The sequence below is a fragment of the Heterodontus francisci genome, chromosome 13, assembly GCF_036365525.1.
Source record: "Heterodontus francisci isolate sHetFra1 chromosome 13, sHetFra1.hap1, whole genome shotgun sequence".
NCBI classification, from domain to species: domain Eukaryota; kingdom Metazoa; phylum Chordata; class Chondrichthyes; order Heterodontiformes; family Heterodontidae; genus Heterodontus; species Heterodontus francisci.
Window position 1 is genome coordinate 19,772,587 of NC_090383.1, and position 16,922 is coordinate 19,789,508.

The following is a 16,922-nucleotide window of genomic DNA, read 5'->3' on the forward strand; positions in this document are numbered from 1 at the left end:
GGATAGAAGATTGGCTAGCTAACAGCAGAGAGTAGGCATAAATAGGTAATTTTATGGTTGGCAAGATGTAACGAGTGGTGTGCCACAGGGATCTGTGCTGGGGCCTCAACTTTTTACAATTTACATAAATGACTTAGATGAAGGGACCAAAGGTCTGGTTGCTAAATTTGCTGATGACACAAAGATAGGTAGGGAAGTAACTTGTGAAGAGGACATAAGGAAGCTCCAAAGGGATATAGATAGGTTAAGTGAGTGGGCAAAGACCTGGCAAATGGTGTACAATGTGGGAAAGTGTGAAATTGTCCACTTTGGCAGGATGAAAGAAAAAGCATATTATCTAAATGGTGAGAGATTGCAGAGCTCTGAGATACAGAGGGATCTGGGTGTCCTAGTGTATGAATCGCAGAAGGTTAGTACGCAGGTACAGCACGTAATTAGGAAAGCTAATAGAATGTTATCGTTTATTGCAAGGGGATTTGAATACAAAAGTGGGGAGATTATGCTTCAGCTATACAGGGCATTGGTGAGACCACATCTGGAGTACTGTGTACAGTACTGGTCTCCTTATTTAAGGAAGGATGTAAATGTGTTGGAGGCAGTACAGAGAAGGTTTACTAGACTAATACCTGGAATGGGCAGATTGTCTTACGGGGAAAGATTGGACAGGCTAGGCTTGTATCCGTTGGAATTTAGAAGAGTAAGAGGCGACCTGATTGAAACATATAAGATCCTGAGGGGTCTTGACAGGGTGGATGTGGAAAGGATGTTTCTTCTGTGGCAGGATCTAGAACTAGGGGTCACTGTTTAAAAATAAGGGGTCGCCCATTTAAGACAGTGATGAGGAGAAATTTTTTTTCTGAGGTTCATGAGTCTTTGGAATTCTCTTCCTCAAAAGGCACTGGAAGCAGAGTCTTTGAATATTTTTAAGGCAGAGGCAGATAGATTCTTGATAAGCAAGGGGGTGAAAGGTTATCAGGGGTAGGTGGGAATGTGGAGTAATCAGTACAGCCATGAACTTATTGAATGGCAGAGCAGGCTCGAAGGGCCGAGTGACCTACTCCTGCTCCTAATTCGTATATTGGTATGTACTCTGTTTCCTGTTTCAGCCAACTTTGTATCCATGCTGTCCCTTTTATTTCATGGGATTTAACTTTGTTGATAAGCCTTATGTGGCACTTTATCAAACCCTTTTGGAAGTCTATGTACACCACATCAATTGCAATTGCATCAACTCTTTGCTACGTCATCAAAAAGCTCAATCAAGTTAGCTAAACACTATTTGCTCTTTAAAAAATCTGTGCTGGCTTTCCTTAATTAATCCACCGTTGTCCAAGTGACTGTTAATTTTGTCCTGCTTATCATTTCTAAAAGCTTTCCCAGTACTCAGATTAAACTGACTGGCCTGTAGTTGTTGGGCTTATCCTTACACCTTTTTTTGAACAAGTGTGTAACATTTGTAATTCTCTGGCACTACCTCTGTATCCAAGGGAGATTTGAAGATTATGACCAGTGCCTGTGCAATTTCTTCCCTCAGTATCCTGGGCTGCATTTGATCTGATCCTGGTGACTGAGCAACTTTTAATTACAGCCAGCCTTTCTAATATCTATAATTTTTTAGTCCATCCAGTATCTCAATTACCTCTTCTTTCACTATGACTTTGGCAGCATCTTCTTCCTTGGTAAAGACAGATACAAAGTACTCATTTAGTTCCTCAGCCATGCCTTCTATTCCATGCATAAATCTCCTTTTTGGTCCCCAATTGGGCCGACTCCTTTTACCACCTTTTTACTATTTATATGCCTATAGTAGACTTTTGGATTCCTTTTTATGTTAGCTGCCAGTCTCTTCTCATACTCTCTCTTTACTTCTCATTTCTTTTTTCACTTCCCCTCTGAACTTTCTATATTCAACCTGGTTCTCACTTGCATGATCAACCTGACATGTCATGTACACCCTTTTTCTGCTTCACCTTACTCTCTATCACTTACATCATCCAGGGATCTCTGGCTTTTTTTGTCCAACCTTTCCCCATTATGGGAATGTACCTTGACTGTACCCAAACTATTTCCTCTTTAAAGGCAGCCAATTGTTCAATTACAGTTTTGCCTGCCAACCTCAGATTCCAATTTACCTGGGCCAGATCCATTCTCAGCCCACTGAAACTGGCCCTCCCCCAAATAATTATTTTTATTCTAGATTGCTCCTTGTCGTTTTCCATAGCTAACCTAAACCTCATGGTACTATGATCTAATTGTTCCCCTACTGACACTTGATCCAATTGACCTACCTCATTCCCTAGAACCAGATCCAGCAATGCCTCCTTCCTAGTTGGGCCAGAAATATACTGATGTAGAAAATTCTCCCAAGCACACTTCAGAAACTCTTGCCCCTCTCTGCCCTTTACACTCTAATTATCCTAGTATCGAGTGGGATAGTAAAAGTCTCCCATTATATCTACCATACAGGTTTTGCACCTCTCGAATTCCCTTGCAAATTTGTTCCTCGACACCCTTCCCATTAGTTGGTGGCTTACAGAATACACCCAGTAGCTTAACGGTGGGTGTATTGTTTCTTAGCTTTAGCCAAATAGATTCCATCCTTGACTCCACTTAGACATTCTCTCTATCCAGCACTGTAATACTCTCGTTAATCAATACTGCTACCCCACCTCCCATCTTTCCTGAACATCTTGTATCCAGGAATATTTACTACCCAGCCCTGCCCTTTTTTGAGCCAGGTCTTCGTTATTGCCACATCTTCTTCCCACATGGCTATCTGAGCCTTCACATACATGATTGTAAACCTAATTTATTTAGACCTAAATGCATTCCCTCTTACTCTGACCCCACCTAATTCTAATTCTTACTCTTGTACTCTCTCCCAATTCTTTGTGCACCATTTTTTCCTCTCTAACGTTCCTAGACCGCTACCAAGTTGGTGTAAACTTTCTCCAATTGCACGTGCAAACCGCCCCGCGAGGATATTGATCCCGGCTCTGTACACGTCCTATGTGCCCCAGAACCGATCCCAATGTTTCTGGAATCTAACCCCACCCCGCACCAAGCCGGCACCATTTCTACAGTCATACATTCATCTGCTCTATTCTATTTCCATACTCACTGGCGCATGGCTCTGGGAGTAATCTGGAGATTACTACCTTTGGAGGTCCTGCTTGCTAACCTTCCTAGCTCCCTAAAATCTGCCTGCAGGATCTCATCCCTCATTCTACCTATGTCGTTGGTACTGATATGGATCCCAACCTCTGGCAATTCATCCTTTCCCCTCAGAGTGCTCTGCTGTCGCTCAGTGACATCCTTGCCCGTGGTACCAGGAAGGCAAAATACCATCCTAGATTCACGTGTGTGGCTGCAGAAATGCCTGTCTAGTCCCCTAACTCTAACATTCCTCATCACTATTGCTTTCCCAATCTTCCTCCTGCCTCCCAGCTGAGCCAGCCATGGTACAGTGAATTGGCTGTGGCTGCACTTCCCCCAAGGATCTCTCACCAGTATTCTGAATTCTGAAGTAAAAACAAGAAGTTCCGAAGAAGGGTCACTGACCCGAAACGTTAACTCTTCTTCTCTTTCCACAGATGCTGCCAGACCTGCTGAGTATTTCCAGCATTTCTTGTTTTTATTTCAGATTTCCAGCATCCGCAGTATTTTGCTTTTATTTCAGAATTCTGAATACTGTTTGGAGAGGGAGTTGCACACCAGGTCCTCCTGGTGATCACCCATTTCCTCTCTGCCTGCATACTCTTAAGCTGTGGGGTGACCACATCCAGAAATGTGTGATCCACAAAACTCTCAACTTTGTGGATGCACTGCAGTGATGCCAGCTGCTGCTTAAGCTCCGAAACCTCAGCTGCTCCAGCTGATGACACTTTCTGCACATGTGGCAGTCCAGGACATAAGCAGCATCCTGGAGTTCTCACATGGCACAGGATATGCACTCTACGGGACTGAGATGCCCTGCCATGCCCCTATTTACTAGCCAAGCTGTTGCAGTACAGCTACAACAATGGCATCTATCCAGCAATGTAGAAAATTGCCCAGGTATGTCCTGTACACAAAAAGAAAGACAAGTCTAATCCAGCCAATGACCACCCCATCACTCTACTCTCAATCATCAGTAAAGTGATGGAAGGTGTTGTCAACAGTGTTATCAAGCGGCACTTGCTTAGCAATAACCTGCACGGTGACACTCAGTTTGGGTTCCGCCAGGGCCACTCAACTCCTGACCTCATTGCAGCCTCGGTTCAGACATGGGCAGAAGAGCTGAACTCAAGAGGTGAGGTGAGAGTCACTGTCCTCGACATCAAGGTGCCCTAGCAAAACTGGAGTCAATGGGAATCAGGGGGAAAACTCTCTGCTGGCTGGATTCATAACTAGCGTAAAGGAAGATGGTGTGGTTGTTGGAAGTCAATCTCCTCAGCTCCAGGACATCACTGCAGGAGTTCCTCAGGTAGTGTCCGAGGCCCAACCATCTTCAGCTGCTTCATCAATCACCAGCTTCCAATTAGAAGGTCAGAAGTGGGGATATTCGCTGATGATTGCACAATGTTCAGTACCATTTGCGAGTCCTCAGATACTGAAGCAGTCTGTGTCGAAATGCAGCAAGGCCTGGACAATATCCAGGCTTCGGCTGTTAAATGGTAAGTAACATTCGCGCCACAAAAGTACCAGGCAATGACCATCTCAAACAAGAGAGAATCTAACCATCTTCCTTTGACATTCAATGGCATTACAATCGCTGAATCCCCCACTATCAACATCCTAGGGGCTACCATTGACCAGAAACTGAACTGGAGTAGCCATATAAATACAGTGGCTACAAGAGCAGGTCAGAGGCTAGGAATCCTGCGGCGAGTAACTCACCTCCTGACTCCCCAAAGCCTGTCCACCAAGGGACAAGGCACAAGTCAGGAGTGTAATGGAATACTCTCCACTTGCCTGGATAGGTACAGCTCCAGCAACACTCAAGAAGCTCGACACCATCCAGGACAAAGCAGCCCACTTGATTGGCACCGCATTCACAAACATTCACTCAACACAACACATCACAAAGTGGCGGCAGTGTGTACCATCTACAAGATGCACTGCAGCAACTCACCAAGGCTCCTTAAAAAGCACCTTCCAAACCCGCGACCTCTACCACCTAGAAGGACAAGGGCAGCCGATGCATAGGAACACCACCTGCAAGTGACCCTCCAAGTCGCACACCATCCTGACTTGAAACTATATCGCCGTTCCTTCACTGTCGCTGGGTCAAAATCCTGGAACTCCCTTCCTAACACCACTATGGGTGTACCTACACCACAGGGACTGCAGCGGTTCAAAGCGGCTCACCGCCACCTTCTCAAGGGCAATTATGGATGGGCAGTAAATGCTGGCCTAGCCAGCAATGCCCACATCCCATGAATGAATTTAAAAAAACTATTAAATAACTAAGACGTAAATACACACCAGCAACTCAATCAGCTACTTCCCTTGTGCTGATGTCACTTTATTTTATAGGGAGTTAACGTAAATGTTTTACTTAACTATTATCTATATATTTCATTTGAATTTACTGGAAACTTCATAACCCTTTTTAATGTTACCACCCCTTGCTATTTAATTTTAACTTTCTCCCTAGATTTGATTAATTGAACACTGATTGTAATTAAATGATAAATTATCAAAATGCCTCAGTTTTGTGCTAATTAATTGATCTGGTCATACTTTACAATAAATTAGAATAAAAATTAAAAACGTGCCATTGTACTCACCCCTCTGGAGATCTTCCCTCCACTGCCACTGACCTCATAGTGCCCCAATCCCGAACAGCCCCCTGCTCCCTCCTTCCCAAAATCCACAAACTCGACTGGCCTGGTAGACCCATCGTTTCAGCCTCTTCCTGCCCCATTGAACTGATTTTTTCCTATCTCGACTTTTATTTTTTTCTCCCCTTAACCAGTCTCTTCTTACCTACATCCGTGACTCTTCTGATGCCCTCCATCACTTTAATAGTTTTCAATTTCCTGCCCTAACCGTCTCCTCTTCATCATGGACGTCCAATATTTCTACACCTTCATCCTCACCAGGACGGTCTGCAAGCTCTCTGCTTCTTCCTTGAACCAGTCCCCCTCCATCACCACTCTCCTCCGCCTGGCTGAACTTGTACGAGTCCTAGCTATGCCTGCCTTTTTGTGGGATATGTGGAACACTCAGGCCCCCTCCATTTTCCGTTGCATTGATTACTGTATCGGTGCCAGTACCTGCACTCGCCCTGAGTGGGAAAAGTTAATCAACTTTGCTTCCAATTTCCATCCTTCTCTCACCTTCACATTGCCCATCTCCAACTTTTTTCTTTCATTTCTTGACTTCTCAGTCTCCATTTTTGGGGATAGGAAAACAATGAATATTCACTATGAGACCACTGACTCTCACAGCTGCCTCGACTACACTTCCTCACACCCTTCCTATTGCAAGGACTCATTTCTATTCTCCCAGTTTCTGCGTCACCGTCGCATTTGTTCTGATGATCCAACCTTCCATACCAGTGCTTTTGATAGGTCTTCCTTTTAACTCAGCCAAGGATTCCCCACCCCCACCGTGGTTGACAGGACCCTCAAACGTGTCCATCCCATGTCACACACTTCTGCTCTTATCCCTGCCCCCCTCCCAAAATAGGGTTCCCCTTCTCCTCAGCTTCCACTCCAACTGCCTCCGTATTCAACGTATCATCCTCCGCCACTATTGTGATGCCACCATCAAACGTATCTTACCCCCCCTCCACTCCCAGCATTCCAAAGGGATCGCTCCCTCCGCGATACCCTGTACAAGGGTCAGTGTCCTTACAGTACAGTGCAGATGAAACTGTGAATTAAGTGTATTCCTCAGTCACCCCCAACAGCCCCTCCCCTTCCCTTGGCACCTTCTAACACTTATTCTTTTACCTTCTCTCTCCTCATTGTCCAAGGCCCCAAACACTCCTTCCAGGTGAAACTGCGATTTAAGTGTACTTCTTTCAATTTAGTAAACTATGTTCACTGCTCACAATGGGGTCTGCTCTACACTGGGTAGACGGAGTGCAGATTTGGGGGACTACTTTGTGGAACACCTCTGTTCAGTTCAGAGCTTCCAGTCACCTGTCATTTTAATTCTCCACCTTGCTCTCACACTGACCTCGGCCTCCTGCAGCGTTCCAATGAAGCTCAAAGTAAGCTCGAGAACCAGCATCTCATCTTTAAATTAGGCACTTTACAGCCTTCTGGTCTCAACATTGAGTTCAACAATTTCAGACTGTAATCTCTGCCCCCATTTTGTTTCCTTTTTCTTTGCAGGTATCGGTTTTACCCTCATTTTACTCTCGTTTTTGTTTTCGGATGGCAGCTGTACATCATTCTGCCATTCACACCTCCTCTAGACACATCTTTTGTTTCTTTACTTCTCCCATTACCTCTCCCATTGGCCCTGCACCACCATTTCTTTTGTTATTTAATCTCTCTGGTCTTCCACCCTATCACAGATCATGCTGCCAGACCTGCTGAGTATTGCCAGCTTGTTCTGTTTCTGAAGTAGGCTCATGCCCATTACTCATTGGACGAGGCAATGGGAAGCTTCTCACGTCTGGGACTAAAGGACTGAGAAGGTCATTCAGCCTCTCTAGCCTGTTCCACCATTCAATTTGATCATGGCTGATCTGTACCTGAATTCCAGATTCCTCAATACCCCTCCCTCACAAAAATCTAGCTGTCTTGAAAGCTCCAATTGTTCCCCAACATCCACAGCTTTTTGAGGGAGAGTGTTGCACATTTCCGCTCCCCTTTGTGTGAAAATGTGCTTATGATTTCCATTCTGATTGGCCTGGCTCAGAGCAAATAGTTTTTTCCCCACAGATCCTTTTATAACTTTGAACACCTCGAACAGATCACCCCTCAATCTTCTAAACTGAGGGGAATACAAGCCAAATCTACTCATAATTCATAAAAGGTCTTTAATACCAGCACTTTTAATATGAAGCAGGGTTTTTTTTTTTGGCAGGACACGCGTGCCTTAATAAAGCAATACCTGAAGTTTGAGAGCCATCGTCTTTAGAACAATCCTCTAACCTGCTCCGTATCTGAATCGAGGTCAATGTCATAGAAACAGGCCCGAGTGGGTAGTCCCGGCATGGTGCTCATCTGTAAGGAATCAAACAGAACATAACTGAAGTAGAGAGATAAAAAATACATGTCATAGAATTCACAGCACAAAGGCCATTTGTCCCTTCTTTCCCATGCGAGCTCATAGACAGGTGCTATCTGCTCCAATTGCACGCTATGCGCTCAGACTTCACCCAGGCGTTAAGACACATTCAATGACACTGAGTGCAAGGAGACAGTTGTCGTGGAGTGAAGACACAATGGCAGCAATAATCTACTCCCCCACAAGGTGCTTCTGCTAAAGTAACTGGGAGAATCGCTAGAGAAACAACATAGACCACTTCTCGGGGGGAGGAGACCCCCAGGATTACAGTAGGAGATTGGGAGAACCATTGTGGAAATTCTACCCAAGTACATCTCAAGAAACACTGCACCACCTTACACTGCCCACTTCCTACCTAGTGCTACGTCCTTGAGAAACCCTCAAACCTTTCCTCTCAATCCTGACGAATGAACACCTGATCTTCAAATCCATTCCATCCACAAATAGTTCAACAATTTGTCATTCAAAAAGGATTCTCATGAACACCCTCTCCACCAAAATAAGACCTTTAAATCGCCTTGTACGCGTGAACGCAGGCAAAACTCTATCCATTTATATTTCGGAAGGTTGCTGGTGATCCGAGGCAGCCTTAGGCAAACAGGAACAGGAGCAGGCCATTCAGCCCCTGCAGTCTGTTCTGCCATTCCATTACATGCTGGCTGATTGGTACCTCAACTCTATTGACCTACTTTTATTCCATATCCTTTGATACCTTTACCTAGCAAGAATGTATTGATCTCAGACTTGAAATTTTCAGTTGACCCCCCCGACAGCCACAGCTTTTTATGGAAGATAGATCTGGATTTCCACTATCCTTTGTGTGAATATGTGCTTCTTGACAGCACCTCCTAACGACCTAATTCTCATTTTGAGGGTAGCTATCCTGGACTCCCCTCCCCCACACCAGAATTTTTTTTTTCCATCTACCCTATCAAATCCTTTAATCATTCTTAGCACCTGAACTAATCTTCTATCCTCAAGGGAATAAAAGCCTCTGCAACCTGTCCTCATAATTTAACCCATAAGATCAAGTTTATGGGAAAATTCTTGGTGAATTTTTTTTGGTGCCTTCATCACGCTGTGCTATTTTTAGCAGTACATAATGCAGTGGATGAAGAATTGTCCTGCAAGTTGAATCACAGAGAATTTTGTCTTGTGGACTGGCTGGGGGAGGGGAGGCTTTACAAAACCACGACTGGCGAATGAGGTCTGAAATACCAACTGGGAGCAAATCACATACTTTGAGATGATGAAAATTAATCGACTCAGTCACAGCATGGATAAAATAACCCAGTGCGCACGACAGACGTGGATATTATAATTATTAATGGCGGAGGTTTCCAAATACTCATGAATAATCGCTGAGACAGGTAATCGCAAAAAAAGTCTTTACAAGATTGCAGTTTAAACATTTCTGAAGTTAAATGAATATAAACTGTGGGAATTACAAAAACCTGGAGTGTTATGTTGGTAAACTAGTATAATTTAAAATATGAACAGATAGCACTGACTGACAAAGAAAAAACTTGCATTTATAAAGCCTTTTGTGACATCAAGATGCTCCTAAGCACGTTCCAGCCAATGAAGTACTTTGTGAAGTGTAGTCACTGTTGTAACCAGCCAAAGTGCGCACAGCAAGGTCCCATAAGCAGCAATGAGATAATCACCAAATGATCAGTTTTTAATGATGTTGGTTGAGGAACAACATTGGCAAGGACTCAGGGGAGAACTCCCCTGCTCTGCTTCAAATAGTACTGTGGAATCTTTTACATCCAACTAAGAGGGTAGGCGGAGCCTTGTTTTAACGCCTCATCTGCGAATTGGCACATCGGACAGTGCAGTACTCCCGTGGTACTGCATTAGATTATGGGGAATAGAGCGGGGGAATGGGACTGACTGGATTGCTCTACTGAGAGCTGGCATGGTCTCAATGGGCCAGATGGCCTCCTTCTTTGCCATAATGACTCTACGTTCTCGGAGTCCAAAACTAGGAGCCATAAATATAAGATTGTCATGAATAAATCCAATGTGGAATCCAGGGAACAGTTAGAATACGGAACTTCCTACCACAAGTAGTTGAGATGAATAGTATAAATGCATCTAAGGGGAAGCTAGATAAACACATGAGGGAGAAAAGAATGGAAGGATATGCACACAGGGAGAGGTGAAGGTGGGTGGAGGTTTGTTTGGAGCATAAACACCAGAGTAAATCAGTTGGGCCAAATGGCCTGTAAATTCTCTGCATTTCACTGTGCTTCCTTTCTTACACTAACAATAGGGTGCAGTGGTTTCCAGAACTGAATTCAGCTGCTTCTGGATTGTCAGCGGAGACTGTAATAAATTCATCGGACTCAGTCCATGGAGGGTCCACTGCCTGGGAAGCACAGCAGGAATGAAGGGTGGCAACGTGAATGTGCAATCTGTCCAGTCTAGTCTGCATTTCACACTGCAGCCCTGACACACTTGCTGCACAGCTACCCCACCTGAATTTTAAATAGTCAAATATAAAAAAAACACCGTAAATCAGACTTGTAATTGGATTGGTGGTACCAGAATGGGCAATGACTCATGACATCCAATAAATTGCTTGACAGTTATGAGCCCCACTAGGTAAAAGGCACAAGAATCAGCTAGCTTGAAGAAATTCTAAAATAAAAGTAGTTAAACTAATGCATGCTACGCCCCCACCATATTACTAAAATGGCATATCATAGCCTCTGACTGTATTAAATTCATTCATTCTTGGGAGGTGGGCGTCACTGACAAAGCCACCATATATTGCCCATCCCTAGTTGCTCTGAGAATGTGGTGATACAAGCAAGTGGCTGGCAAGACTACTTAAAAGGGAAGTTAAGCGTTACCCACACTAGTGTGGGATTGGAGTCACATATAGGCTAGACCAGATAAGGTTATGGGAACAGTATCATAGCAGTTATGTGAATGGACTAGAAAGCTAGAGGCCTAGACTAATAATCAGAGACACGAGTTCAAGGCCCAAATTTAAATTCAGTTAAATCTGGAATAAAAAGTTATCAGTAATGGTGACCGTGTAACTACTGATTGTTATAAAAACCCATCTGGTTCACTGATGTCCTTTAGGGAAGGAAATCTGCCATCCTTACCTGGTCTGGCCTACATGTGACACCAGACCCACAGCAACGTGGTTGACCTTTAACCACCCCTAAAATGGTCTAGCAAGCCGTTCACTAATCAAGGCAGCAGCTCCTAACCACCTTCAGACAGGCTGTTAGGGATGGGCAATAAATGCTGGCTTTTCCAGCGATGCCCGCACCCATAAATAAACAAAAAATGGACAGCTGATTTCCTTCCCTGAAGAAATTCAATGAATCAGTTGGGCCTTTTATTTTGTCAATCTGACAACTTCATGGTCACGTTTACTGACACCGTAAAAGGGCACAGAGTTTCTGGAGCTCGAATCATGCATATTATGGACCTTAATGACTTGCAACCAGCCTGGTTGCAGGTCCTTTGTAATACAGTGCAGGTACGGGGCTGGGGGGGGGGGTTGCCCACATCATCTGCATTGCGCGCACAGTCATTGCCCAACCCAAATTGCCTTGAGCTCATTAAAAGTTAACCATGTAGTATGGGACTAGTCACAAGTAGGCCAAACCAGGTAAGGATTGCAGGTTACATAAGAAACAGGAGCAGGAGTCAGCCATTCGGCCCCTCAAGCCTGCTCCACCATTTAATAAGCTCATGGCTGATCTTGATTGTGGCCTCAACTCCACTTTTCTGGCCTGCCCCCATAACCCTCAACTCCCTCGTTGATCAAAAATCTGTCTAAATCAGCCTTCATTATATTCAATGACCCAGCCTCCACTGCTCCCGGGGGTAGAGAATTCCAAGGATTAACACCCTCAGAGAGAAGAAATTCCTCATTTCCATCTTAAATGGGAGACGTCTTATTCCGAAACTGTGCACCCAGTTCTAGATTCCCCCACGAGGGCAAACGTCCTCTCGGCATCTACTGTCATGGCTGGCATCTTTCCATCTCTGAAAGATGATGGACATGCAGCAAACTATCCATTTCGGTGGGGTGTCTTCTCTTGGTGCACCTTTGCTGATGGCTATGAAGGCCAAACCTCGCGAGTGCAGCACATGAAGCTGCCAAGTGACAGAGTTTTTTTTTTTGACCTTGGTGCCGGTTACCAAGCTGCTGTAACAACTGTCATTGTGGTAGTACACACCAGTCCACAGGATGTGTCCCCATTTCCCTCTTTCGCCAGCTAGTGACTTCCAAGTGAAATAGACAATATTTAGGGCCCTCATGTCATGCTTGCTAGCATCCTTGAAGCGGAGCTTTGGGCACCCCACTGGTCGTCTGGCCCCGGCTACCTCACCATACGGAAGGTCTTTGGGTATGCAACTGTCTTCCATCCTGCGGACATGTCCGATCCACCGAAAGTCAAGCCCCCTCAGAATCAGATATGTTTCAATAAGACCACCTCTCATTCTTCTAAACTCCAATGAGTAGAGGCCCAATCTGCTCAACCTTTCCTCATACAACAACCCTTTCATCCCAGGAATCAACCGAGTGAACCTTCTCTGAACTGCCTCCAATGCAATTATATCCCTCCTTAAATAAGGAGACCAAAACTGGATGCACTACTCTAGGTGTGGCCTCACCAACGCCCCGTACAGTTGTAGCAAGACTCTCCTACTTATATATTTTGTTGCTCTTGCCAAAATTCCACTTTCTTTCCGAATTACTTGCTGTGCGTTTTATAAGTATATTAAGGGCAAGAGGATAACCAGGGAAAGAATAGGACCCATTAGGGACCAAAGTGGCAATCTGCGTGTGAAGCCGCAGGACATAGGTGAGGTTTTAAATGATTACTTTTCATCTGTGTTCACTATGGAGAAGGACGATGTAGGTGTAGAGATCAGGGAGGGGGATTGTGATATACTTGGAACATATTAGCATGGAAAGGGAGGAAGTATTAGCTGTTATAGTGGGCTTAAACGTGGATAAATCCCCAGGCCCAGATGAGATGTATCCCAGGCTGTTATGTGAGGCAAGGGAGGAGATTGCAGGGGCTCTGACACAAATTTTCAAATCCTCTCTGGCCACAGGAGAGGTACCAGAGGATTGGAGGACAACGAATGTGGTACCATTATTCAAGAAGGGTAGCAGGGATAAATCAGGTAATTACAGGCCGGTGAGTCTAACATCAGTGGTAGGGAAACTATTGGAAAAAATTCTGAGGGACCGGATTAATCTCCACTTGGAGAGGCAGGGATTAATCAGGGATAGTCAGCGTGGCTTTGTCAGGGGGAGATCATGTCTAACTAACTTGATTGAATTTTTCAAGGCGATGACCAGATGTGTAGATGAGGGTTGATGTAGTCTACATGGACTTCAGTAAGGCTTTTGATAAGGTCCCACATGGGAGATTGGTTAAGAAGGGAAGAGCCCATGGGATCCAAAGCAATTTGGATCCAAAATTGGCTTAGTGGCAGGAAGCAGAGGGTGATGGTCGAGGGTTGTTTTTGCAAGTGGAAGCCTGTGACCAGTGGTGTACCGCAGGGATCGGTGCTGGAACGCTTGCTGTTTGTAGTGTACATAAATGATTTAGACATGAATATAAGAGATATGATCAGTAAGTTCACAGATGACACAAAAATTGGTGGTGTCGTAAATAGTGAGGAGGAAAGCCTTAGATTACAGGACAATGTAAATGGGCTGGTAAGATGGACGGAGCAGTGGCAAATGGAATTTAATCCGGAGAAGTGTGAGGTGATGCATTTTGGGAGGACTAACAAGGCAAGGGAATATACAATGGATAGTAGGACCCTAGGAAGTACAGAGGGTCAGACGGAAGTTGGTGTACTTGTCCATAGATCACTGAAGGCAGCAGCACAGGTAGACAAGGTGGTTAGGAAGGCACATGGGATACTTGCCTTTATTAGCCGAGGAATAGAATATAAGAGCAGGGAGGTTATGATGGAGCTGTATAAAACACTAGTTAGGCCACAGCTGGAGTACTTTGTACAGTTCTGGGCACCACACTATAGGAAGGGAGTGATTGCACTGGAGAGGGTACAGAGAAGATTCACCAGGAACCAGCCTGGACTGGAGCATTTCAGCTATGAAGAGAGACCGAAAAGGCTAGGGTTGTTTTCCTTAGAACAAAGAAGGCTGAGGGGGGACATGATTGAGGTATACAAAATTATCAGGGGCATTGATAGGTTAGATAGGAAGAAACCTTATCTCTTAGCGGAGGGGTCAATAACGAGGGGGCTTAGATTTAAGGTAAGGGGCAGGAGGTTTAGTGGGGATTTGAGGAAATTTTTTTTTACTCAGAGGGTGGTTGGAATCTAGAACACACTGCATGAAGTGGTGGTGGAGGCAGGAATCCTCAACATTTAAGAAGTATTTAGATGAGCATTTGAAATGTCATAGCATACAAGGCTATGGGCCAAGTGCTGGAAAATGGGATTAGAATAGTTAGGTGCTTGATGGCCGGCACGGACACGATGGGCTGAAGGGCTTGTTTCTGTGCTGTATAACTATGACTCCTTGTAAGAGGACACCTCATAGGTTTCCTCCCTTGAAGGACACTAGTGAACCAATTGGGTTTTTACAACAATCCAGCAGCTGCATAGTAAATATTACTGCTGTCAGCCACAAATGAGTATATTTATTGAATTCAATTGCCCAACTTGCTGTTGCAGAACTGGAACTCATAGCCTGTGTTCATCGTTCAGCGTCAAAACCACTAGCTTGCCTTATCATGAAATCACATACAGGAATGTAACGCTACTTTCTGTCTCTTTAAATACGCTTGGGTTTCCTGGTTGACTGCGTGTAACACTGTACTATTTATTTTCAGAAAACATTTAGTACGAAAGGCCTTAATAACAAACCAAGCTAAAGGAGGAATTAACTGCCCTTCCTGCGTGTGACTGCAATTACTACACAGTTGGGAGTAAATTCAATTTAAACTGATAAAAAAATTTAAAAAGTCAAGCTTGTAAACATAATGCTGTCTTCTGACAAAACAGCCAGAGTGTGTTGTGAGGCTCACCAAGCAGACCTCACCTACATCCATCTCTACACAACACTGGGACATGGATAATAAGCATTGTGTTTAACCGAGTGTACATTATGTCCAGTCGTCTCCAATTAAATATTAGGAAGACAAAGCAGTGTCTTTGCTCCCATGACATACTCTGTTCCCTCGAACTGACTCCATTCCCCTCCATGGCTACTGCCTGAGGGCGAACCAGACTATTACAAACGTTGGCATCTTCTTTGACCTTAAGCCGAGCTTCTGACACCTTGTCTTCGCCATGACCAAGAGTGCCTACTTCCACCTTTGTATCATCACCATTCTCTGCCCCGGCTCAGCTCATCTGCTGCTGAAACCCTCATCTATGCCTTTGCTACCTCCAGACTCAATGATTCTAATGCCCTCTTGGTCGGCTTCCCATCTTGCACCCTTTGTAAACTTGAGTTCATCCAAAACACTGCTACCCATATCCTAACTCGCATCATGTCCCATTCACCCATCACCCCTGTGCTCACAGACCTATACATAGTCCCCTGACAATGTCTCCATTTTAAAATTCTCACCCTCGTTTTCAAATTCCTCTCTGGCCTTACCTCTTTCTTGTCTCTAATCTCCTTCAGTCCTATACAATTCTGCATTCTTCCCATCCTGGTCTCTTGTGAACACTCAGATTTTTATCACATATCATTGGCAGCTATGTGAGTCCTAAGCTCTGGAATCCCCTCTCTCTGCCGCTCTCTCCACCTTTAAAATGCTCCGTATAACCTACCTCTTTGACCAAGCTTTTGGTCACCGGTCCTAATATCTCCTTACGTGGCTCACTGGCAACATTTGTTTCATAATGCCTGTGAAGTGCCTTGGTATGTTTTATGTGAAGTTGCCATATAAAGGCAAATTGTTGTTGTTTCAAACTATGTGCTCACATATATGTGGCCCAATGTGCACGCCTCACCCTGAGAGACGCATCTCCCCTCCTGTACTGTCAATTAACCCCTTGAGAGCTCAATGACGGCATTTTGACCTATATTGCACCAATGTGCCACATTACCCACCCCCCACCCCCCCAATTCCAAAACTTGACAGGGAATCGTGTGCATGAAGATATGTTTTGTAAACTGTACGGAGATGTTTTACTTGCCATCTTATACAGAATTAACCTAAATATCAGGTTATACAAAACCCTGTAGCAAAACTTGCATTTATATTGCATTAACACAGAAATGTCCACAGAAATATACAGAAAATAATTCATGCTGAGCCAAAGGAGGAGAGATTAGGAAAGGATCCAAAATTTCGTCGAAGAGGTGGGTTTTAAAAATCAGAGTGGGAGAAGGACAAAGAAGGAACTCCAGACCATGGATGGCAAAAGTCATGGTTGCTAATGTTGGGGCGGGGAGCATAAGAGACTAGAGTCAGAGGATTGGAGTGATCAAGAACTGTAGGGCTGGAGGAGGTTACAGAGATAGAAAGGGGCAAAGCCAAAGAAGAATTTAAACACAAGGATGGGAATTCTAAATTTGAGATGTTAGGGGACTGGGATCCAATGTACATTAGCGAAGGCAGGAATAATGGGCAATTGGGACTTGGTGTGGCATAGATCACAGGAAGCCAAGATAATGAATATTGTTACACTCATGTGAAGTGCATTGATTG

General features: G+C 44.5%; 1 protein-coding gene across 3 annotated transcripts in view; it reads right to left on the reverse strand.

Moving 5' to 3' along the window:
• The window catches only part of mthfd1l (methylenetetrahydrofolate dehydrogenase (NADP+ dependent) 1 like), a 188,433-nt gene that overhangs the window by 12,788 nt on the left and 158,723 nt on the right, over window positions 1-16,922 (reverse strand). For all 3 annotated transcript variants that reach the window (XM_068044467.1, XM_068044468.1, XM_068044469.1), the window contains one exon: window positions 8,056-8,168. In XM_068044467.1, coding sequence (XP_067900568.1) covers window positions 8,079-8,168 — 90 coding nt within the window. In that variant the 3' untranslated portion in view covers window positions 8,056-8,078. The remainder of the gene's footprint in view (window positions 1-8,055; window positions 8,169-16,922) is intronic.